The sequence below is a fragment of the Geotrypetes seraphini genome, chromosome 1, assembly GCF_902459505.1.
Source record: "Geotrypetes seraphini chromosome 1, aGeoSer1.1, whole genome shotgun sequence".
In the NCBI taxonomy this organism is placed as follows: domain Eukaryota; kingdom Metazoa; phylum Chordata; class Amphibia; order Gymnophiona; family Dermophiidae; genus Geotrypetes; species Geotrypetes seraphini.
In genome coordinates, this window is record NC_047084.1 from 486,183,305 (window position 1) to 486,209,429 (window position 26,125).

Below are 26,125 nucleotides of genomic sequence, written 5' to 3' on the forward strand. Positions count from 1 at the left end.
TCTCATTGGATGTTCCGTTTTCCAGGTCATTGATATAAATATTAAAAAGGATCGGCCCAAGTACCGAGCCTTGGGGTACACCACTAGTCACTTTCTCCCAGTCGGAGAACTTCCCATTTATGCCCACTCTCTGCTTCCTGTTTTCCAGCCATTTGCCTATCCATCTTTGTATATCTCCCTCTATGCCATGGCTTTGTAGTTTCCTAAGAAGTCTTTTGTGTGGAACTTTGTCAAATGCTTTCTGGAAGTCCAAGTATATTATGTCCACCGGCTTTCCACTATCAATTTGCTCGTTCACGGTCTCAAAGAATTGGAGTAAATTCGTCAAACACGATTTCCCTTTCCTGAATCCATGTTGACTGGGTTTCATCAAGTCATGTGTGTCCAAGTGCTGAACTATGCTATCCTTGATCAGTGATTCAATCATCTTGCCGGGGACAGATGTAAGACTCACAGGTCTATAGTTGCCCGGTTCTCCTCTCGATCCTTTTTTGAAAATTGGCGTGACGTTCGCTTTCCTCCAGTCGTCTGGTATCTGACCAGTTCTGATTGACAGGTTTGCAAGTTTTTGCAGTAACTCTCCGATTTCGACCTTCAATTCCTTCAAGACTCTCGGGTGAATTTCATCCGGTCCAGGGGATTTGTCACTTTTAAGTTTGTCGATCTGGTAGTATATCTGATCTAAGTTCACTTCAACTGTGGTGAGGCTGTCCTTTATTTCTCCTGTAAACAGTTTCTCCACTTCAGGTATTGTTGAGGTGTCCTCCTTCGTAAAGACAGACGCAAAGACACCTTTAAGAAATGGTAATTTTCAAAACAAAATGTCAAACATTTTCTCTGGTTTGAAAATGACTGTTTTTCTCTACTGGATTTTTGGATGTTTTCCCCAAAATGTTATATTTAAAATGCCCGTCACCGCCTCTTGAGGAGACTTTAAATCTAGCTGAATTGTTTCCATAGATATGCGTGTGGGGTGTAGTGTTGGTAAAGTGTTGGCTTTGTCGAGTTTAAAATATATAACATGTTATTCATAACATAGAAATTCATTGTTGGATTCACATGAAGGCATCACTTGTCAATAAAAGTAGCCAGCAGCCTCTTCCCCAAACCTTATTCCTTTCACCACTGGTGACCAGTGATAGGTGACTTTGGCGCGCCGACAATCCCACAGCAACATTTGCACGCAGGACATATGCGCATTGCCGCTTCTGCCTCTTTGAGGTCTTTCCATTAGCACTCTGAGAGGGTATGTGGAAGGGAACCCCCGCACAACATTTACAAGTCCTCGCGCTCCCATTGGGGGTGTGTGTGTGGGAACTCCCCCACTATACTGAAAACTCCCGAACAGCGAAAACGGGAGCACGAAGACTTGTAAATGTACTAGTGGGGTTCCCCCACACACACCTCTCACAGCGCTAGTGGGAAGGCTTCAAAGTGGCGGAAGCGGCGGTGCGCATATGTCCTGTGCTCAAATGTTGCCGTGGGATTGTCGGGACGCCAAAGTCCTGCGCGCTTTTGATGGTGTGCCTTCACCACCATGTCAACATTATATCCTGAATCATAGGCAGCAGAATGCTGTTTTGTTTAGGGGGAGCCCAAGGGCTCTTCCCTAGTCAGCAGAATCCTGCGTCACAGCCTCTCATCAGCTCTCGACACCTCCACCCATCTCCTCCCAGCGCTGTACTTTTAAATCTTCAGGAAGCCACTGCCCCGGTAGTAGAATGAAGAGTTTCGGAGCAGACCTGCTCAATGATGCTGAGTGGTGGCTGCTCGAAGATTTAAAAGTACAGTGGCGGGAGAAGGGGTTGGTGGGTGGGAACTGACCGGTGACTGCCAGTCTTTGGTGAGGCCATGGCTTCTGTGACCTCCCCCATTCTAACGCCCATGCCATGAATGCACCATGAGATAAACCTCACTCATTCATCTTCACTCTCACTCTTTGGGATGGACCACACCAGGTATCTCTGCACTCTGGTCCAGTATCTTTCTTCCATCCCCTGCCCTGGTTTCTTACCCCCTACCTCTACTGCATCCAGAAAAAAAACAGTGATAGATAGAAGTGTGGAGCTTCTATCTGGGCCACACATCTGTTGGCATTGCTGGTCTTGCTCCCTTCTGACAAAGATTTCCTGTTTCTGAAGGGCAGAACCATCAGCAGCATGGCCTAGACCAGTGGTTCCCAACCCTGTCCTGGAGGACCACCAGCCACTTAGGTTTTCAGGATAGCCCTAATGAATATACATGGAGAGGTTTGCATGCCTGTCACCTCCATGCAAATCTCTCTCATGCATATTCATTAGGGTTATCCCAAAATCCAACTGACTGGTGGTCCTCCAGGACAGGGTTGGGAACCACTGGCCTAAACAATGGCTCTGCACTTTGTTGTATTTTTTCCGACAGGGGGCTAAGAAAGCTGTGCTGCTAGTCTGGGGTGGTTAATGTTGCCCTGCTGTGCTTAAAATCCAATACAAGAGTTGTACTGTAGCATTTTTTTTTTTTCTTTTTTAGCTATTGTCTGTTGAGTGGTGAGACTGAACTGCCCCATTTAAACCCATTCAGGGAAGCTGTTGACATTTTCTTTCAGGGTTATCACCTTCTCTGTGGCGGGTGGCTGCAGTCGGCTTTGGATCAGTCACCACTGTTTGCTTTCTACTGTTTCTGTCTTTCTCAGTTGCTTGGTAAGTAAATGGTAATACCTCTTAATCTTTTGGTAATATATTATTACTAGTGTTTAAGCCCGTTAGATTAACGGGCACTAGAATAGATGTGTAGACTTAACAGATCACAAAATTTGATGAAAACTTACCGTGTGAGCTGTCTGGTGGGGTTTTTTTTTTTTCTTTCTCTCTCTCTCCTTGGCCACTGTCTGTCTGTCCGTCTTTTTTTCTTTGTCTCTCTCTCCTTGGCTGCTAGCTGTCTGTCTGTCTTTCATGCTTTCTGTCTCTCCCTGCCCGCTGTCTTTCTGTGTGCATCTGTCTTTTGTTCTCATGCGCTGCCTGCCTGCCTTTCTGTCTCTCTTGGTGGCCCCCTGCCTGCCTGCCTATCTCTCTCTGTGGCGCCATTCCTGCCTGCCTTTCTTTCTGTCTCTCTCCTTGGCCCCCTTCTGTCTCCCCCCCACAGAGCAAACCAAGATTGCTGCCTGCCCCCCCAGCACACTCCTCCCCCCAAAGCATAGCAAGTTTGCTCCCTGGCCTCCTTTCCCTCCCCCCTTCCACTTCCCTGTGCAGCAGCAGCATTTCCCTCCCATCCTTCCCTGTGCAGCAGCACCCCTTGCCTGCTCCCCCTGTCCTGCAGTAGCCCTTCTCCCTTCATTTTACCTCCCCCTGTCCAGCAGCACCCCTTCCCTGCTCCCCCCGTCCAGTGGTAGGCCAGCCATCAGTAGCGTTGCTCATCCCCCTACCCTCTCCTCCCGGGTCTCACACAGCCATTAGCAGCGCAGCATTCACAACTCGCTGCTCCTGCTTGCTTCGGTCCTTCGTCGCTGCCAGTTCTCACCTACTTTTTTTTTGCGCAAAGGCAGAAGCAGGACCTGGCAGCGAGGAAGGCCCGAAGCAAGCAGGAACAGCGAGTTGAAGCCTTCCTCCCTGCCCTAGGCTGTAAGCAACGTCGGCAAAGGCAATGCTCCTCTTACCGCTGCAAATCAAACCGCCACATGCTCCACCGCCGCGCATGCCACACCGCTGTGCACGCGCTGCAAATGGAACACACAAATCACAGCGGCAGGGATCATGCTGTATGAACTGCGCATTTGCGGGTAAGGGTTTTATTATATTAGCTATGTTAAAATATTATTTTATGTGTTTAAAATTGTGTTATTATTGTTAGTAGTAGTAGAAGTAAACTGTGGTGCATGCTTACCAGGTCGATTTGATTAAATCAAATTGTTTTAAATTATAATTTAAATCACTAGTCAGAAAGACTTGATTTAAATCGTGCCTGTAACATTATGAATGGATTAAGGGAATTCATTTGGAGATCAAGATGGCGTCGAGAACGGACGCCTGAACGAGCGTCGCTGCTTACCTCGCCTGAACCAGCATTCGCATTGACTCTCCCCCATATTTTAATATGGGGAAGAGGAAGGGAGCCTCTCACTCTAACCTTCTGGCGACTGGAGCCTTTCAGCGGATGGTCCAGACATCGATTCAAAGCGCGTTGGCCCGTTTGGGTGAAGAAACCCATTCCACTTTGGGGGAGAACCCGGAATTTTCGGGCACTCTTGGCGTGGGAAGCCGGGCGTCATTGAGCCCGGAGCAAAGGCTAATCCCTCCCCAACCTGGAAGTGAATGCATGCAGGAGTCAGAGGGGGTCCTGCCTCCTTGAGATGGAAGTTTGGACACCTATGTGATAGGGACATCTGCACGGGACTCTTTGGAGGAAAGAGCAGGTGAACAGGGTCATCTAATTCCCTGCATCAGAGGAGAAGAAGAGGTGAGAGACGCTTCGGGAGGGAGAACTGTCATTTTTGGGGAGTTGAGAAAGCCTGAGAAGATTGATATGGAAGCACTCTGGCAGGCCATATCAATTATGGATTCCAACCTGAAACTATCTTTGTCTGCTTTGAAAGTGGATTATGGTACTGTCCTTTCTAAGGTTGAGCAACAAGGGATTATAGTAACTAATTTAAAAGAAAAATTGGAGAAGTATGAAGAGGATTTGGGACAAATGAAAAGAGTGGAATTGGAAAGGATTAAAGAGAGCTCCTATATTTCACGTAAAATGGAGAATTTTGAGAACCAACTACGGAAAAATAACTTAAGGGTGTTGAATTTTCCGAAATGTCCTATTATATCACCAGTAGAAATGGTAAGGAAATATTTTCAGGAGACCTTGGCCATTCCAACGGAGAATTTACCTCCAATTATGAGAACTTATTACCTGAATACTAAACGATCACAAGAGGAGTCTACTCCTATTGGAAAGCAACCTGCTCAAAATGTGGATATGGATTTAACAACTTATTTAGAAAACTCCCTTGATGTTGTGACTGATAGAACTACCTTGATGCTTACAGTAGTCCTGGAAAGTGACAGGGAATTTATTTTGCGTTTGTATTTCCGTCATATTAATGACAAATTTTTGGGCTCTAATGTACAAATTTTTTCTGATTTAGCTCAAAAAAACCCAGAGACGTAGAAAAGAATTATTGGCCTTAAAACCAAGAGTTCTTGCTCTAGGGGCTACATTTCTTGTTAATTTCCCTCAAAATGTTATGTGCTATTTCAAAATAAGAATTTTTTTTTTTTAGCCCAAACAGTTATTGGAATTTATTACTTCTAAAGAAAGTGTGGTTACCATGACTAGTTAGATATGACCTTCCATCTGGTAGTGATATGGGTTATCTTATGTCATTACTCTAATAATCTAAATAGTTGATTTGAAATTTATTTCCTTTCTTGATCTACAAATATTGTGGGCTAAATAAGAGTTAAATATTACTTGTCTATATCTTATTTTGTTAATTTTAATTTCTTCATCTCTGACATGTATCAAGTCATCATTGTATACTTGTATTATTATAAAATTTCAATAAATAAAATATAACATAAGGGAATTCATATAGCAAGAAATGTAAACATTGCATGAACGTACATAAAAACATAAGAATCACCATACTGGGACAGACCGAAGGTCCATCAAGCCCAGTATCCTCTTTCCAACAGTGGCCAACCCAGGTATCAAGTACCTTGATGGATCCCAAGTAGCAAAACCGATTCTATGCTGCTTATCCTAGGAATAAGCAGTGGATTTCCCCAAGCCATCTCAATAATGGCCTAGGGACTTCTTTTTTAGGAAATTACCAACCCTTTTTTAAAACCTGCTATGCGAATTGATTTCACCACATTCTCTGGCAATGAATTACAGAATTTAATTACATGTTTTGTGAATAAATATTTTCTCCGGTTTGTTTTAAATCTACTACTTAGTAGCTTCATCGCATGTCCCCTAATCCTAGTATTTTTGGAAAGAGTGAACAAGCATAAGAACATAGGAACATAAGAATTGCCGCTGCTAGGTCAGACCAGTGGTCCATCGTGCCCAGCAGTCCTCTCCCGCGGCAGCCCCTAGGTCAAAGACCAGTGCCCTAACTGAGACCAGCCCTACCTGCATACGTTCCGGTTCAGCAGGAACTTGTCTAACTTTGTCTTGAATCCCTGGAGGGTGTTTTCCCCTATGACAGACTCCGGAAGAGCGTTCCAGTTTTCCACCACTCTCTGGGTGAAGAAGAACTTCCTTACGTTTGTATGGAATCTATCCCCTTTTAACTTAAGAGAGTGCCCTCTCGTTCTCTCTACCTTGGAGAGGGTGAACAACCTGTCTTTATCTATTACATAGTAACATAGTAGATGACGGCAGATAAGGACCCGAATGGTCCATCCAGTCTGCCCAACCTGATTCAATTTAATTTTTTTTTTTTTTTTCTTCTTAGCTATTTCTGGGCAAGAATCCAAAGCTTTACCTGGTACTATGCTTGGGTTCCAACTGCCGAAATCTCTGTTAAGACTTACTCCAGCCCATCTACACCCTCCCAGCCATTGAAGCCCTCCCCTGCCCATCCTCCACCAAACGGCCATACACAGACACAGACCGTGCAAGTCTGCCCAGTAACTGGCCTAGTTCAATATTTAATATTATTTTCTGATTCTAAATCTTCTGTGTTCATCCCACGCTTCTTTGAACTCAGTCACAGTTTTACTCTCCACCACCTCTCTCGGGAGCGCATTCCAGGCATCCACCACCCTCTCCGTAAAGTAGAATTTCCTAACATTGCCCCTGAATCTACCACCCCTCAACCTCAAATTATGTCCTCTGGTTTTACTATTTTCCTTTCTCTGGAAAAGATTTTGTTCTACGTTAATACCCTTTAAGTATTTGAACGTCTGAATCATATCTCCCCTGTCTCTCCTTTCCTCTAGGGTATACATATTCAGGGCTTCCAGTCTCTCCTCATACGTCTTCTGGCGCAAGCCTCCTATCATTTTCGTCGCCCTCCTCTGGACCGCCTCAAGTCTTCTTACGTCTTTCGCCAGATACGGTCTCCAAAACTGAACACAATACTCCCAAGTGGGGCCTCACCAATGACCTGTACAGGGGCATCAACACCTTCTTCCTTCTACTGACTACGCCTCTCTTTATACAGCCCAGAATCCTTCTGGCAGCAGCCACTGCCTTGTCACACTGTTTTTTCGCCTTTAGATCTTCGGACACTATCACCCCAAGGTCCCTCTCCCCGTCCGTGCATATCAGCTTCTCTCCTCCCAGCATATACGGTTCCTTCCTATTATTAATCCCCAAATGCATTACTCTGCATTTCTTTGCATTGAATTTTAGTTGCCAGGCATTAGACCATTCCTCTAACTTTTGCAGATCCTTTTTCATATTCTCCACTCCCTCTTCGGTGTCTACTCTGTTACAAATCTTGGTATCATCTGCAAAAAGGCACACTTTTCCTTCTAACCCTTCAGCAATGTCACTTACATACATATTGAACAGGATTGGCCCCAGCACCGAACCCTGAGGGACTCCACTAGTCACCTTTCCTTCCTTCGAGCGACTTCCATTAACCACCACCCTCTGGCGTCTGTCCGACAGCCAGTTTCTGACCCAGTTCACCACTTTGGGTCCTAACTTCAGCCCTTCAAGTTTGTTCAACAGCCTCCTATGAGGAACTGTATCAAAGGCTTTGCTGAAATCCAAGTAAATTACATCTAGCATATGTCCTCGATCCAGCTCTCTGGTCACCCAATCAAAAAATTCAATCAGGTTCATTTGGCACGATTTACCTTTTGTAAAGCCATGTTGCCTCGGATCCTGTAACCCATTAGATTCAAGGAAATACACTATCCTTTCTTTCAGCAACACTTCCATTATTTTTCCAACAACTGAAGTGAGGCTCACCGGCCTGTAGTTTCCTGCTTCATCCCTGTGACCACTTTTATGAATAGGGACCACATCCGCTCTCCTCCAATCCCCAGGAATCACTCCCGTCTCCAGAGATTTGTTGAACAAGTCTTTAATAGGACTCGCCAGAACCTCTCTGAGCTCCCTTAGTATCCTGGGATGGATCCCGTCTGGTCCCATCGCTTTGTCCACCTTCAGTTTTTCAAGTTGCTCATAAACACCCTCCTCCGTGAACGGCGCAGAATCTACTCCATTTTCTCGTGTAACTTTGCCAGACAATCTCGGTCCTTCTCCAGGATTTTCTTCTGTGAACACAGAACAGAAGTATTTGTTTAGCACATTTGCTTTCTCCTCATCACTCTCCACATATTTGTTCCCAGCATCTTTTAGCCTAGCAATTCCATTTTTTATCTTCCTCCTTTCACTAATATATCTGAAAAAATTTTTATCTCCCTTTTTTACATTTTTAGCCATTTGTTCTTCAGTATCTTGAATGTTTCGATCATGTCCCCTCTCAGTCTCCTCTTTTCAAGGGAGAAGAAGCCCAGTTTCTCTAATCTCTCGCTGTACGGCAACTCCTCCAGCCCCTTAACCATTTTAGTCGCTCTTCTCTGGACCCTTTTGAGTAGTACCGTGTCCTTCTGCATGTACTGTGACCAGTGCTGGACACAGTATTCCAGGTGAGGGCATACTATAGCCCGGTACAACAGCATGATAACCTTCTCCGATCTGTTCGTGATCCCCTTCTTAATCATTCCTAGCATCCTATTTGCCCTTTTTGCCTCCACCGCACATTGCGCAGATGGCTTCATCGACCTGTCGACCAGCACTCCCAAGTCTCTTTCCTGAGGGGGTCTCTCCAAGTAACGCCCCGGACATCCAGTATTCGTGTATAAGATTTTTGTTACCAACATGCATCACCTTACACATCCACGTTGAACCTCATTTGTCATGTTGCGGCCCATTTCTCAAGCATGTGTATATCACGTTGCAGATCTTCACAATCTTCCTGAATCTTCCCTACTCTGAATAACTTAGTATTGTTTGCAAATTTAATCACTTCATTCGTCATACCAATTTCCAGATCGTTTATAAATATGTTGAAGAGCATGGGTCCAAGCACCGAACCCTGCGGCACTCCACTGGTGACGCTTTTACAGTCCGAGTATTGTCCATTTACCCCCACTCTCTGTTTTCTAACCGCCAGCCAGTTTTTAATCCAAGTGAGTATTTCACCCTCAATTCTATGGCTTACAATTTTTCAAAGTATCGTTCATGCGGAACCTTGTCGAATGCTTCTGAAAATCTAGATATATACAATGTCGACCGGGTCACCCTTGTCTATCTGCCTGTTTACTCCCTCGAAGAAGTGCAGCAAGTTAGTCAAGCAAGATCTTCCTTTGCTGAAGCCATGCTGGCTGGTCCTCATCAGATCGTGTCTGTCAAGGTGCTCAATGATGTGGTCCTTTATCAGCACCTCTACCATCTTTCCCGGTACCGCGGTTAGACTTACCAGTCTGTAGTTTCTCGGATCACCCCTTGAACCTTTCTTGAAGATTGGCGTAACATTTGCCACCTTCCAGTCTTCCGGAATCCTTCCCGATTTGATCGACAGATTGGCTATTAGTTGAAGCAATTCAACTATTTCCCCTTTCAATTCCTTGATTACCCTCAGATGGATGCCATCCGGTCCCGGAGATTTATCATTTTTAAGCCTATCAATCTGCTTGCCATACCTCTTCTACCCTGCTATAGCCCCTTTCAATTCCTTGATTACCCTCGGATGGATGCCATGCCGTCCCAGGGATTTATCATTTTTAAGCCTATCAATCTGCTTGCCATACCTCTTCTACCCTGCTATAGCCCCTTTCAATTCCTTGATTACCCTCGGATGGATGCCATGCCGTCCCAGGGATTTATCATTTTTAAGCCTATCAATCTGCTTGCATACCTTTTCTACCATATCTACCCTTTCCACTCCACTCATTATTTTATAGCCCTCTATCATATCACCCCGAGCCGTCTCTTCTCCAAGCTTTTATTATTCTTGTCGCCCTTCTCTGTACCTTTTCTAATTCCACTATATCTTTTTTGTGATACGGCGACCAGAATTGCACACAGTATTCGAGGTGCCATAGAGCAATACAATGGCATTTAACATTTTCATCTTTGTTTTCCATTCCTTTCCTGATAATTCCTTACATTCTATTTGCTTTCATATTAGCCGCCACACATTGAGTTGATGATTTCAATGTATCCTCAACAATGACACCTAGATCCTTTTCCTGGGCAGTGACTCCTAACACAGAACCCAGCATCACATAGCTATAGTTCGGGTTTTTCTTTTCCACAAGCATCACTTTGCACTTGCTCACATTAAACGTTATCTGCCATTTTGATGTCCAGTCTTCCAATCTCACAAGGTCCTCTTGCAATTTTTCACAATCCTCTTGCGATTTAACAATTTTGTGTCATCAGTAAATTTAATTCTCACTGTTATTCCCATTTCTAGATCATTGATAAATATGTTAAAAAGCAGCAGTCCCAAATCTGTCATGTATTGTTCCAATCTTTAAAATATGTCTCAAAGATGCATAGAATCAAGGAAATCTTAATTATTTCCCTGAAATCTGACCACTTGCATGGAAATTTCAAAGAGAATGTTTCTCAAAGAGGAAGAACCTGAAGTTTCAAAGCCAAATACTGTAAGTTTTCCTTTTTGTTTAAGCTGATTGCACACTATCAGGGAAAATTCAGCACCATAAACAGAATATAATTTTTCTTGAAACAGTCTTCATTACTTATATTTTATCCTTCACTTTAGAGGAGGTGATAAAATTACTAATAAGATGACCTTCCTTATCTTGGGAATTATTCAAAAAGCCTGTAAGATGAAAACTCTTCTCAGAAGACAAAACATCAAAGCTCTCCTTGTCACCTTTGCTCACCCAAGAGTTACTAGGAATAGACCAACTAGCCAGAAGATGAAATATTAAGTACCTTTTCATGATACTTCCTAAGCAGAATTTCTGGTGACACGTAAGTTAAGTAAAAATTTGAAAAATGTAAACTTCTCATTTTAGCCATATTCTCCACAATATCTAATTTAAGATGTGATGAAAGGGAGTTCCTACTGGTAGAAGTACAGATCTTTGACTCTAAAGTTAAAAACACCCTTTTTTAACAAAGCAAAATTTCTAACAAATCAGACAATTTAGATTCTTCCACTATAAGCAAAAATTACAAAGTTGAGTCACTGTTCCTCGAAATATGCCTTCCGCTCTGGTGACAATTTGCTAAATATCTTTTAGGGAAACTTTCTTTTCTTCAGAAACAGCCACCAGAGTTCTAGCCCTCCATATTAGATAAAGAAACAACTTGTGGCAAAATAGCAGAAGAAATAGTTGCAGCAGCAACCAGAGTAGAGAATGACACAGTGACAAAATTTAACACCGTTCCCATCCCCGCGGATAACCGCGGGAAACCATCTTCATGTCATTCTTTAAAGAGAGAGAGAAGAATCAGAGTATGAATGGTCACAACCACTGACCCAAAAGCTTTGCTTTGAAGAATGCTGGTGTAGAAGGACTGAGGTTGAAATAGACACTAGAAAATAACATGGGATTATTTCCCGCAGTTATCCGCGGGGACGGGAATGGTGATGAATTTTGTCACCATGTCATTCTCTAGGAGTCACCAGAATAGGCTTGTCCATTGGAGTAGATGAAACAATAGACATAAGAGCATAAGAATAGCCTTACTGGGTCAGACCAATGGTCCATCAAGCTCAGTAGCCCGTTCTCACAGTGGCCACTCCAGGTCACTAAAACATGGCCAAAACCCAAGGATTAGCAATATTCCGTGCTACCGATCCATGGCAAGCAGTGGCTTCCCCCATATCTTTCTCAATAACAGACTCTAGACTTTTCCTCCAGGAAATTGTTCAAACCTTTCGCTATCCACTCTTACCACAACCTCTGGTAATGCGTTCCAGAGCTTAACTATTCTCTGAGTGAAAAAATATTTCCTCCTATTGGTTTTAAAAGTATTTCCCTGTAACTTTGAATGTCCCCTAGTCTTTGTAATTTTTGACAGAATGAAAAATCGATCCACTTGTACCCGTTCTACTCCATTCAGGATTTTGTAGACTTTAATCAAGGCCATAGGAGGTGGGAATTACTCAGTTAAGCTAAACGAAGATCATTCAGAGGGAGAGGAGTATGAGGCTACTGCTTGTGTTGACCCGGTTACAATCCAGCCAATTCAGCACTATCTAAATGGCCAGAAACTGCACCGACTGGTTAAACAATGGTTAACTGGTTAAATGCAAATCATCTCTCATCTGGTGGCAACATTAAGAAGTACGTGTGGATGTTCCTGACTAAACTTTACAGTAGATATCCTGCAAACAACGGGATGGTTGGATAGGCTGGAGTGAGCTTAGATAGCAACTTCAGCAGTTGGAACCTAGGACAGTACCAGGTGGACTTTAGTCTTTGGTCCAGAATTATCAAAGAAGAGAAGTTAATTTAATCATGTATTTTTAATGTTCTTAGATTTAATTTTGCACATACCAATGAAGATCAATCTTCAGTTCTCAGCAGAGTTTCTCGTGCACTACACCAGTGTTCTGAAAGGGCTTCAAAAGGCTACAACAAAGATTTAATTTTAAAGTCCTCCAGAAGGCCCTGAGGACATCAGTTGAGTAGTTCCTCCATTATCTGAGGGAGTTCCCAACTGGTGGTGATCTAGAAGTTGCAAGAGGGCTCAAACTATTCAAGTTCTAAGAAATCCTGATGATGTTACAAGGGTAATTCCTCCAGTGCTCAAAAGGGTTTCTAACTGGTGACGTTCCAGCAGCTGCAACAGGCTCCACACCATTCAATTCAATAAGCTGATCAAAACCACAGATCTTTGCTGCACTCTGGATTGAATCTGAAGTCCTCTGGGAGGCCCCGGAAACCTTGCTTGCAGGAATTTCCAACCAGCAAAGTTCCAGAGGTGACAGCAGGCTCTGCACCATTCAACCCAGTAAGATGACCAAGACCAGAAACTGCTATCTCCTCCCCTACCCTCCAGGACTATAATAATTAAACTACACTCCTGATCATCCAACAAGAAGTCTATAAAAACTTATAATTGGACATCAGACTTTTAAATATTAAACTTTATTTTGCAGGTAAAAGTTTGTGCCAGTGGTTCTATGAGTTATGTGGTTATCAGGACTGTTTATGGTTTGACTGCAATAGCTTTTTGCTGCCACCCGCCTCTCACCTCTCCAAAGAAACCTGTTATCCTAGCCAAATAGCTTAATCAGCCCTCATGTAGACCTGGCTGTGACAGAATGTAGTTTTCATTACAGGGGTCTGGGGAGGTGAGCACACACATGAGTTATGATTTGAGAGGCATTGCAAACCACCCACTTGTTTAGGGAGTGAAAAGGTTTACCACATGTGCTGTTTTTCAGTACAGGTGTGCAAATAGGCATGGATGTGTAATTGATAGCTTGCCGAAGCACAAAGAGGAAATGTCAGTTATAGAAAGAACCGGATGAGATTTGTAGCATAATTGTCAAAACAGTGACAGGTGAAAAGGACCAAGATAATATCATAAAGCCAGAGTCCTGGGTGTGGCTGAGAGAGTCCAAAGATTTTCTTCTTTGTTTAGATTTTGTTTATTTAAAGGAAGCTGAATATCCCTTTGAGAAAATAGATGGATAGCTTAAAGCAAAATTGGTTTACAGGGTTGAAAGCTAGGTTAACCTGTTTCTCTGTTCTGCTGTATGTTTAATGCCTGCTGATTTAAGCTACTGAATTGAAGAGTAGGCTGTGAAGTTTCGTTTTCTTTTGAGAATAATGAGACCAGATTGAATAAAGATCAAGATACTCCATGAATGCTATTTTTTGTCCTCTTTTCTGTTTCTTAATTGTACTTTGATTGTAAACCTCTTTGATGTTTTCACTGAAGGGCAGTATATAACGTTTTATAATAAACATAAACGTGGCCTGTATGCTGCCATTCATTTGGCTAATTTAGGACCAATTTCTCAAAACTTTAATGCGGTCGCTAAACTGGTTTCCAACAGTTTAGCCTGCATGCATTTTAGCAGCAGATTATCAAAACGGCTTATCTCTGTCTTTACGGAGGTTTCTAGCAGTCTCTGATAGTGCCATGCAAATGGGCTCTTCAACATTGAAATAAGCACTCCAGTGGATTCTTTAAAATCGCTAAGCCATTCTTGAACAGCAGCGTCGGCTTATGGCAATAAAAATCAGCAACTGGTCCAGGGGTACAGTTACACCACTGTTTAAAACCTCGGCAGTGGGAGCGATGCCCACTCTCTCCTGCTGCCAAGAAATCCCCCCCTCCCAGCAGCGGAAGAGCGGGTGCTGGGTGTCGGAGGTGGGGGGGGGGGGGTTGTTGTGTGGCAGCAGGAGAGAGTGGACATCTCTCCCACTGCTGGGGTTTTAAACAGTGCTGCTGGGGTTTTAGACAGTGCTGTAATTCCCTCCACCCCAGACCAGTCAACTGATTTTTATCGCCAAAAGCCAACGCCGCTCTTGAAGAATGACTCGGCGATTGTAAAGAATCCACCAGAGTGTTCATTTTAATGTGGAAGAGCCCATTTGCATGGTAGTTTCGGAGACTGCTAGAAAGCTCGCTAAAAACAGAGATAAGCCATTTTGATAATCCACCACTAAAATGTGTGCAGGCTAAACCATCGGAAACCAGTTTAGCAATTGTGTTAAAGTTATGAGACTCTGGGCTTCCCCCAGCTCTGCTCCTGATACCACACAGTTCTTAGGATCCTAAATTAAAGAGTTTAGTTACATTTTGAGCATAAATTTAAGCACTTGATCCTAATATGTTTTCAAAGAGGACAATTTAGGTGCTTAAATCTGAAAGTCAGACCCCCCTCTTCTACGAAACTGCGCTAGCGTTTTTTTAGCACAGAGAACTGCGCTGAATGGCCCGCGCTGCTCCCAACATTCATTGAGTTCCTATGAGCGTCGGGAGCAGCGCGGGCCATTCAGCGCTGTTCTTCGCGCTAGAAACTGCTAGCATGGTTTCGTAGAAGAGGGGGTAAATGATCTAAAAATTGAACCCCTAGTTTTATTTATTTTAAAAATTTCTATTCCATTTAGTTTAAACAGTTTCAATGAAACATATATAACTTATCACATCCATACATTACAAAATTACAACTCTGCTACAGAACTGTTAGGTGTCAGCCTATCCAGTCTTTCCCCTATGTACTTACCCTCTATGTCTTACTTTCCTATTCAGTATTGTATTTTACCCCTTTTACCCCTCATATTCAACGTCCAGTGTAAATATATGTCTAGTACTGTCTTGTTATGACTTTAGTTTGTATATCCCTTATTTTATAATTTTATAATTGTAAGCCACTTAGAAACTTGATAAGCGGGAAAACTTGAAACCTTTAAACAAAAAAGACCTACTCTTACCCCTGTCAGTGACTTTACTGTTGTATTATATTATGCTCTTCTTAATGGTGCTTCTTATTTGGGCTCACGTACCTCTTTGTTATGGAATCATGGCGGGTGGGGAAGGTATTGGGTTATTTTCTGAATAAAATGTTGAAGCCCTCTTGTTACTGTTATTAAAGTTATGCTGTTATCTTGCATTTTCATCGACAAAAACTGTTGGAATTTAAACAAAAAAGACCTTGTTCACACTTCAGAGAATTTTCGGCCAAAAAATCATCCATTATGATGCTGCCTTCAACTCCTAACGAGCTCAACCTCCCCCTCCGCTGTTATCTGTTTTTGCTTAGATTGTAAGCTCTTCGAGCAGGGACCATTGTTTATATAGCTATATTAACTACTGTACAGTGATGCATATGCCATGTAGCACTTTAGAAATGCTTAGTAGTAGTATTAGTGCTAAATATAAAACTTATACCTCTTGTTAGTCAAAGCTATTAACTGGCCAGAAATGGCCCCTGACTGGTTATGTAGCATTTTGGTGCCTAACTGTGAATATTTAGTGTGAGATCACCTTTTATCTCCGCCAAATAGTCACACTCAGTGCTAAAACGTTAACCAGCTATATCGCGTGACTGACTGGCTATGTTTAACAGACAAATTGGACTGCAAAATTGTAGTCCTATTTTTGCCCAATATTAACCAGTCAGCATTGAATATTTGCTCAGCTGGTTAAGTTAGCACTAGCCTAAACGCCCCCACCCCCAATCCCCCCTCCCCCCAGATATTCAGTGCCAGTCACTGGAAATGGCCCAACATTGAATATCCAACGTTCAGTCCCAACCGCAGCACTTATGCAGGCTGCCTCCCACCAACTGAATACCAGCCCCTTATTGTCTAGCATCCCCATGCAAAAATGGAATAATATGTAGAGGCCAATGTACTAGTTTGAAAAAAAAAAAAAAAAAATTGCAGTTTAGCAAATATTTTTGCGAAATTTAGCCATAGAACTTCTGGCTCATTAAAAATCCCATGGCTAAATTTCATGAGAAATTTTGTGCATTTCTGGTCATTGAAAAAGCATGAACATTCCTCCCCACCCCCACCAGAGCACTCTCTTGGACAGAGATAGTGATACCTTAAAATGGTCATTTGTCTTGTGTGAGCTGCCAGTGCCAGTAAAAATCTTGTTTTTCAGGTACTGCAAGAGTAGGTGACATGAAGAGAGAGCAGGAGGTGGCAAGCTCAGAGTAAGTTCTGGTGAAAGAAAAATGAATTTGTCTTATTGTCCTCTTTGTGTTTCTGTTAAAATACCTGAATTTGGCATTGTGATGAATTCAGACTTAATTTTGTAAGTATTTAAGTACTGGTTATTGAAATGTTTTCTGATATTACGTTATGTAATTCGTTTAGTAGCCACACATAGTTCAGCTCAGACTTCAGTTGTGTAGTCATACTGAAAGCAGAACTGCATTTAGGATGCAGTGGAGTTTTGTGTAGTAATAAAATACAGACCTTTCTCTTTTCTATACATGCTCTCTCATGCGCATACATTGTAGCCCCTCGTGATCTCTCTGGGTGTGGATTACTCTCCCAACTAGGGCCTTGTGGATTACTCTGCCACCTAGGGTTTACAGCAGGGATCTCAAAGTCTCTCCTTGAGGGCCGCAATCCAGTCGGGTTTTCAGGATTTCCTCAATGAACATGCATTGAAAGCAGTGCATGCACATAGATCTCATGCATATTCATTGGGGAAATCCTGAAAACCTGACTGGATTGCAGCCCTCAAGGAGGGACTTTGAGATCCCTGGTTTACAGGGGGGGGGGATCAACTAAGTCTGCAGGACTGGCTCGAGCTTGTGGACTAGGTGAGGCCCTGAATCAGGGTGCTAGTGATTAAAGTGTGCCAAAATCCCAGTTTGGTCTACCCTCAGACTCCTAGAGGCATAGATGCTGGATTGGGATTTTGGTACCTTTTAGCAGTACCCTGAGCCAGTGCCTTATCTGGTCTAGTAGGAGGAGGGAATGTGAGAGAGAGGGAGAGATACTAGATCATAGTCAGGGTGAGAGGGGATAAGAATGGAAGGAGAGATACCAGATTGGGGGGGGGGAGCCTCACTGGTTCTCATACACAGCAGAATAAACACCTGCTGCAACATGCCACATCAGATTTCACATCCAATGGTGTAAAGATCTGACAGGGATTCCCTGTGTCGCCATCTGGCTGCATCAGGAATCTTCCACTTCAAATCAAAGAGACTCTATGGCTTATGCAAAACTTCTTCCAATGTCTCTGGATAGCAGAGAAGAGAGAAGGAAATATGTGTTCTCGTCCTTGACTGAGTCCTAGACATATTAAAATTCTGCTAAAAATGTTTAAAATCCAACAGGGTTTGGAGACCTGAGTATCCCTCAGTTTCTCAGTTTAAGAAAGTTTGTTTGTTGCCATCAGAATATGCGTGTGTGGTTATACTGTGTAAAATACTAGCTAGAGAAGCCGACTTCCCAGTGAGACTGATTGTGAAATTTGGACAGTTGTTGCTAGAGTACTTAAGAAAAGATCTTCAGTCCTTAATAACAGTGAAGTCCAGGTGTTGTCTGTTCTCAGGTTACAGTATATGAGAACACTAAAGCAATACCAATGGCCAATCATACATTTATTTAAAACAATCTATCATGCAATATTTATTTATTTTAAACATTTCTATTCCACTTATAACCTAAGCTGATTACAAAATTCACATACAAATCTAAATTAAAATAACAACAATACTGCATATCAAACTTACAACTCTATACAAATAATCGAGTTTAGCAGGAAGAGAAAAAAAAAAGATAATCCCTAATCTAAAGGAATGCTCTAACAATTAGATACGTTTTAAAAGATTTTTTTTTTTTTGAAAGATTTCAGATCCTGACATAGCCTTAATGAACCATTCAGAGCATCCCATAACCGTGGACCAATGTACAATAATATACTTTCAAAATTATATATACACCTTTATCTTGCATTTCTTGATCTGTTGTTTTTATTTCTCTCTCAAGTTCAAGTTTCAAGTTTATTATTATTTGATGAATCGCCTATATAACACATTCTAAGCGGTATATTATACTTCAAATACTATGGATGATAACTTGAAAAATGTAGAAGATTATTCCACTATACCTCTTTCCTATATAGAGTGGTTTTAATCAACTGATCTTTAATTATCATTTTCCATCTCGTTTCCCTACTACTTACAGCTATGGGCTCCTTATATGAAGGTGCATTAACGCGTAGAATAGCGCGCGCTACAATGCCACGTACACTAGCCACTACTGCCTCCTCTTGAGCAGGCGGTAGTTTTTCAGCTAGAGCGCGCTAATCTGGTGTGTATGCTAAAAACGCTAGCACACCTTCGTAAAAGGAGCCCTATGTCTCCAACTAAAACATTTGTCAACCAAATTCCCAATATTTGCTTGCAGACTACATTGTGCTCACAGGTGTCCCTACGCCTGTTGGTGCAGCTTAAGAAGGCTGTTCAACCCATGTGACCCTGGTTTTGGCTGCCAGCATCTCTAATCCATCCATATGCAGAATTGATACGGTGCTGTATTCATCAAATAGGGATGTAATTGAAGAGAAAGTGATAAGACAAGTAGGGCCTCAAACAAAAATAAAATGCAAAACTTTAAAAAGGAGCGATTCTAATGTGTTCACGTGTCTGTAATGTTCATGCATAAAAAGGTTATAGCAAAACATAGAAATTATACTTATTCAAGAAATATTTGTATTCCCTAAATTTATGATATAAATCCATAAAAAGAGTGCAGTAATAAAGACTAGCCGGATGCTTCAACATAGTTTTCACCCAGTACACTTGTCCCTGACTAGTGCATATACTAGCATAGCCAGCATTTTCTTGCAACATTAGCATAATCAGTCTACGTGTGGTACCACCATTTACATTTATCAAGGACTGGTTTGCCTTGCATGAGCATGCATGCCCCCACATGGTATGCATGCTAGAGATTGCTGAACCCCGCTTTAGAGCTTGTATGGAAATTATACAGAAATTCGGAAAAAAAATCTGCAGGGTTAAATTGGAAATGTGACAACTTGTGATTGCAAGTCATTTTGAAGCGAATATTCAGTTATGTGGATTTTCAGCAGTAATACTGCATATACTTGAATATATTAAAAAAACACCAACCACCTTAGGTATTAGGACTCTAGCCCGTTTAAAGACCTCAGCGGTGCAACTGTGTGTCATTTTTATACACAGATTCAATAGCACCAAAATCTTCATCGGTCTATTTTTTAGTTTTGTTATTTATTTTAATTTTCATTTCATTTATCAAAATTAATATTCAAATACTCTTCTCTTTAAGAAGCATAGCAAGGGATTTTCATCCAACATAGGCTATGTTTCGCCCAGAGGGCTTTATCAAGGTATTTTCCCTATCGGTAAAAAGAGAGATAACCAATAAATACAACTCAGCCGTCACCAGTCTTAAAAATTTTTTACCGACTATCCCAGCAGAAACATCACTTAAAATCTATTAGGTTAGTCTGGTTTAATATATTTTAGTACACTTTAACACATAGTTTTCTTACAATTACCTTAGTTATGCCATTTCCATGTGTGCTATTCTGTCAATTTCCACAGCAAACATGGCCGCGGCTTTTTTTGAAGAAATTTATATGTCATGATCTCATTAGTACATATCTAATCAGGGCCCCAAAAATGACAAGGAGCTGTTCGTTAGAGATTTTTAGATTAATGTCATCCATTCCACTTCAGTATTAAGGCCCCATGGTTTAACGGTATTTAACAAAAAAATCCATTTTTGTTCTTTGAAGTTTAAACGTTCTACAGAATTACCACCCTCCCACCCTACTTTAATATAATCTATAATCCTCTATTTTAAGTCTGAGATTTTATGTTTTAACTCTTGCCAGTGCTGGACCAGCGGAGCTTCCAGACTCCTGGTGTTAATTTTAGATTTATGTTCAGTAAGCCTTACATTGATTTTCCTACTTGTTCTGCCTATGTATACCAAATCACAGGGGCATTGGATAATATACACTACTTGGCTACTCGTACATGAGGTATTGATCATAGATTTAAAGACCTTCTTCGTACTTGGATGAATCCAATAGGGACCCACTATGGCTTGTTGACACCATTGACATTGTCCACAAGATTTGTGGGCAAAAATCTGATCATCTTTAGCTGCTTCACCTATTTTCTCAAACTTCTGCAAAGATAGTATTTCTCCCATAGTCCGTCCTCTTTTATAGGACACAATCGGATGTTGTTGAAAACATACATTTAGCTGCAGTACTGACCAATGATATTTTATACTTTGAAACAGTTTACCACTTAGATCTGTATAAGGAAGTACGCAGATCAGATTCTCTTCTATATTACTCCCAGTTTTCTCTTGGATAAGCAAAGATCTCTGTGCAAATTTAGCCCGAAGGTAAGCTTTCCTGATGGATTTCATAGGGCAATTTCTTTCTCGAAACCTTTGAATCAGTATTTTTGCCTGCTTGTCAAATTCTTGATTTGAATATATATGTCATATTCTCAGAAATTGACTAACCGGTATATTATACTTCAAATACTATGGATGATAACTTGAAAAATGTAAAAGATTATTCCACTCTACCTCTTTCCTATATAGAGTGGTTTTAATTAACTGATCTTTAATTATCATTAAATCCAGATACGAGATCTTCTTTGGGTGGTGGGTCATAGTAAATATGAGATGTGGATCCAAAGTATTAATCCATGTCAGAAAAGTTTCTAATTCTGTATATGATCCTCCCCAGAAAATCACCAAGTCATCCAGATAATGTTTCCATAATTTTATATTCTGAAAAATTGGCGCTGGATATATGCAGTCTGCTTCAAATTTTGAAATATACAAATTAGCCACTGAGGGGGCCAATGTTGCCCCCATCACAACTCCTTGAGTCTGTTGATAGAAATAACTTTGAAACCAAAAATAGTTAGATTTCACTATTAATGTATGACACTGACACACAGTTGCACCGCTGAGGTATTTAAATGGGCTATAGTTCTAATACCTAAGGTGGTTGGTGTTTTTTTTTTATATTGTTGATGAAGAAACCTTAGGATAATATACTTTACTGTGTGACGAATATACTTGTGTATACTTGAATATAAACATAGATGTTTTGGCCCAAAAATGGGGGGTCTCTGTTTATATTTGAGCCCCCCCCCTTAGTTTATATTTGAGTTAACAGTTTTCCCCTTTTTGGGAAGAAAACTGTTATCTTGGTTTATAAACACACACACCCCTCCATTGACTTGCATGCTGCTGTCCCCCTCCTTTCTGACCATAGGCGCACTGCTGTACATTCACACCCCAAACAATTTCCACAAGATGACGGGGGAAGCTGACATGCACCCAGACACCAGCAACCCTGACCCCTGACTGACACTGCAGTTACCAGCACTAAAAAAGCTACCAGTGATCCTCCATGTTCGCCAGCTCCTTCCCTCCCCCCCCCCAAGATCCTCAAAGAGGGCAACAGCCAACAAGCCCTTGAGCATGTGCAGATGCTCAAGGCCTTGCACCGGCGCAGCATATATTTTTTTCCAGCATCACCGAAGGAGGAAGGAGCTGCTACCATCAGTCCTAAGATCAGGCTGAAGCCTCTGTTTTGACTCTTGGCAGCCTGGGTCTTTCTTTACTCCTTTTTCCTTCCAGCCTTTTTTCCCATAGAGTACCTGCCGCGAGCCTTTCCAAGTTCGTGGAAGAATGTGCAGCTCTGCCTTCAGCTGCCCCAGTCTTCCCCATGGGCCCTCAGCTACCAGCAGCAAACAGCTACCTCTTCTACAGTTCCAAGGATCTGAAGGACACCCAAGCTGCTCAGAGGTAAACCAGCACTTGAAAGAGGTGCAATTTTAAACTGGTAACTGGAAGGGCAGGGGTTGGTGGAGGAATAAAAATTACAGTAACCACGGGAAGTGGGTGTTTGGAGGAAAAACTGCTCATCATTGGGTTGGGGGAGAGTTACTGTACACTTGAATGTAACCCCCCCCTGGTTTATATTCGAGTTAATAGTTCCCCCCCTTATATGGAAAGAAAACTGTTTATATTCAAGTATATACGGTAAACATACCTGTGCTATTACTGAAAGGCCACATATAATTTTAAATGGATTTATTTATTGAAGCTTATAAGTGAAGGCCAATATTCATTCATGTGAAGAATGTATAATTAACTGTGAAATTATTTGTTTATTCAACTGTGCTATCCAAGTAGGTCGTATCACTGAATATCCAAATATAAAACATCTACACTGTGTGGACTAACTAGTCATTTAACTTAGAAGCCTGTTAACTAAAGTGCAGTAAAGTTGTGCAGTTAGCATGTATTACAAAAAATAAAGCACAGTAACTGTACAGCCTGTGTGATAGGTGTTAGAGGTCAACATCTATTACTGCAGTTACTTCTCAGTACTTACTTTTGCCTCATAATAAGTGAATTGTCACTAGCATGGATGCATCTTTGTCATACCTAAACCCAAAAATATAACTTACACCTCATGCAAACACATTGACCCCTCCAAATTCTGGATAAAAATAGATGAAACAATCCAGGACTGTGACCCAAAGGACTTCATCTCACAGTGGAACAATCTGACCACCAACATCCTTGATGAACTAGCCCCACTACAAACCAAAACTAGAATCAGCAGAAGATCAGATCAATGATTTGACAATGAACTACTCCTACTTAAAAGACAATGCAGATGACTAGAAAGAAAATGGAGAAAAACTAACCTAGATCACATGAAAACCGCCTGGAAAAAATTAACAAACAATACAAACTACTACTAAAGGACAAGAGAAAAACACACTACACTAATCTAATAGGCACAGAAACCCAAGATACCAAAAAACTATTCCAAATATTAAAAGGCCTAACAGATACCAAACTCTACATGACCACTAACAATACCTCACCCCCTCAAGCCACCCTCCTAGCAGAACACTTCAAGAACAAAATTACAAATGCCAGAGCCACCCTCAATTGTATCCCATCCCACCTAAACGAACTCACAATTCTTCCCACAGATAAAGAATCAACTGCAGCAGACAGAACATGGTCTCAATTCCCCAACATACAATGGTCTGAACTCAATGCATCTTGTGACCTCAACCATTGCCCATCATATCTCCTTACAACCTCCAGCACAAAATTACGTACTCTACTTCTGCAATGGCTACAAACCATGCTCACAGATGGCCTTTTCCCAACTGACCTCAGCGAAATCATCATCACCCCAATCCAAAAAGATCCAAAAGGACCAACAGACCAACTATCTAACTACAGACACATTGCCTCAATACCTCTATATGTCAAACTGACAGAAGGACTAGTAGCCAAACTCCTCACCAACTATCTTAAAGACCATAATATACTTCACCCCACGCAATCTGGCTTCAGATCCAACTTCAGCACAGAGACATTACTAGGCTCCCTCATTGACACAGCCAGACAACACCTCAGCACAGGAAAAAAAATGCTTCTCATACAACTGGACCTGACCGCAGCATTTGACCTGGTAGACCATAACATCCTACTGCAAATTTTAGATGCAATAGGTATCTCAGATAAAGTATACTCTTGGTTTGAAGGCTTCCTAAAATCCAGAACAGACAGAGTAAAATCAGATAAAGAAAAATCTGAACCTTGGTCCAACCCCTGCGGTGTACCACAAGGATCCCCACTATCCCCTACTCTCTTCAACCTATATACTGCCTCTCTCGGAACATACCTGGATAATCTAGGCATAACCACCTATAGTTATGCAGATGACATTACCATTCTCATACCTTTTGATCAGCCAAAGACCTCCGTGACAAAAACACTACACCGTACACTAGAAACAGTAGCGACCTGGATGAAAGATCACAAACTGAAACTCAACACAGACAAAACTAAATTCATCCTCCTCGAAAACGACAAAGTCCCAACCATAACCAATATAGAAATCAACACAATCAACTATCCCATTCAAACTATCATAAAACTATTAGGAATGACTATAGACCAATGCTGAACCATGCAACTTCAAATATATAAAACAATACAGAAATCCTTCGCAGTTATGAAAAACCTAAAACAAGTTAGGAAATTCTTTGAAAGAACACAATTCCATCTTATAGTACAATCCCTAATCCTAAGTCTACTAGATTACTGCAACGTCCTCTACCTCCCCTGCCCTGCTACAAAGACTAAACAACTATAAACTATCCAAAAACACAGCTCTGAGACTCATCTACTCGTTGAGGAAACATGACCATATTACAGAAGCATACATCAACTCACATTGGCTACCAATCCAAGAAAGAATACTATTTAAATTCTACTGTATGTTATTTAAACCTTAAACGGAGACAGCCCAACCTACCTGAAAAACCGCCTCATCCAAACCACCTCAGTCAGACATAGAAAAACACACCCCATTCACACACCCCTCTATCAAAGAAGTAAAACGGAAAAAACTATACGATGGCCTCCTAGCCACTCAAGCAGTTAAACTAGATAACAAAATCTCCAATCTACTGATAACGACCCCAGCCTACAAGATATTCAGAAAAGAAATAAACTATACGCTTCAAGAAATTCCTGAAACAGTCCTAACACCAAACTTACCGTCCTTCCTCCCTCCCTCTTCCCGCCACACAAAAACTACATAACCTACTCTTTACCTCTCTAGAAATGACAAACTATCTTCCATTGTAACCCACCATCTTTAACTCTTTTGCAATCTGCCTTGAACTGCAAGGTAATGGCGGAATAGAAATCTCTAATGTAATGTAATGTTATCGGCAAAGGGCATAATGTGACATTTGCATCTAAGAAGAGTGCCCCTGACTCCCAACAAATCCCCTGGCATACTTAAAATAACCTTACCTCCAACAATCTTCTCTGAGAACCTCTTGCAACCTCAAGAAAACCCTCCTATTCCTTAACAGCCTTGAAAAGTCTTCCTCCCTAGCAGACTCAAGAACACCATCCCCAACCTCCCCTTACTGGGAGATTCCTGGAATCTAGCAAGGGGGGTAGGGAGAGCTGTAAGAGCTTTCAGGGAGGAAGATAGTGCGGAGAATGCTTCCTGTGAATCTGGGTCCTTTTTGGAGCTACTCATAGTCAACTACAGTAGATCTGTAAGGCATATTTCATTGTTGGCATCCATTTCCCAATAGTTTAAGAGGGTACCTAGGTACATACTGTATATAATCGGTGAACCGTCAAAAGCGTGCAGGACTTTGGCACGCTGACAATCCTGTGGTGACATTTGCATGCAGGACAAATGCGCGCTGCCATTTTTTTACCGTTCCCGTTAGTGCTCTAAGGGGGGGGGGTCCCCCCATTACACTTAGAAGTGTTTGTGCTGCTGTGGGGGGACCCCTGGGACCACCCATTACACTGAAAACTCCCGTTCTCCTTCCCATTTTCGCTCTTCGGCAGTTTTCAGTGCAGTGTGGGGGAGTTTCACACCCCTCCCCCCCCCACAGCAGCACGCACACTTCTAAGTGAACAGCAGAAATAGCAGCGCGCATTTGTCCTGTGCACAAATGTCGGCACGGGATTGTCGGCACGACAAAGTCCTGCGCGCTTTAGTTATGGTACCATATATAATCTGGCCAATATACAAGTTTACATGTTTTTATAAAATTTGTTAAATCGCCTATGTAGTTTCTAGGCGATTTACAATTAAAAGTTTGCAGGTAGCTTTACAAAAA

General features: G+C 41.8%; 1 protein-coding gene across 14 annotated transcripts in view; it reads left to right on the forward strand.

Annotated features, from left to right (window-relative positions):
• Positions 1–26,125, forward strand: part of SUSD1 (sushi domain containing 1) — a 236,561-nt gene that overhangs the window by 153,618 nt on the left and 56,818 nt on the right. For 8 of the 14 annotated variants that reach the window (XM_033926260.1, XM_033926156.1, XM_033926166.1 and 5 more), the window contains one exon: positions 16,549–16,600. In XM_033926260.1, the coding sequence (XP_033782151.1) occupies positions 16,549–16,600 (52 nt within the window). Of the gene's footprint in view, positions 1–2,508; positions 2,679–16,548; positions 16,601–22,073; positions 22,172–26,125 lie in introns of those variants that run through there. The other 6 variants (XM_033926222.1, XM_033926182.1, XM_033926202.1 and 3 more) reach the window with 3 other exon arrangements.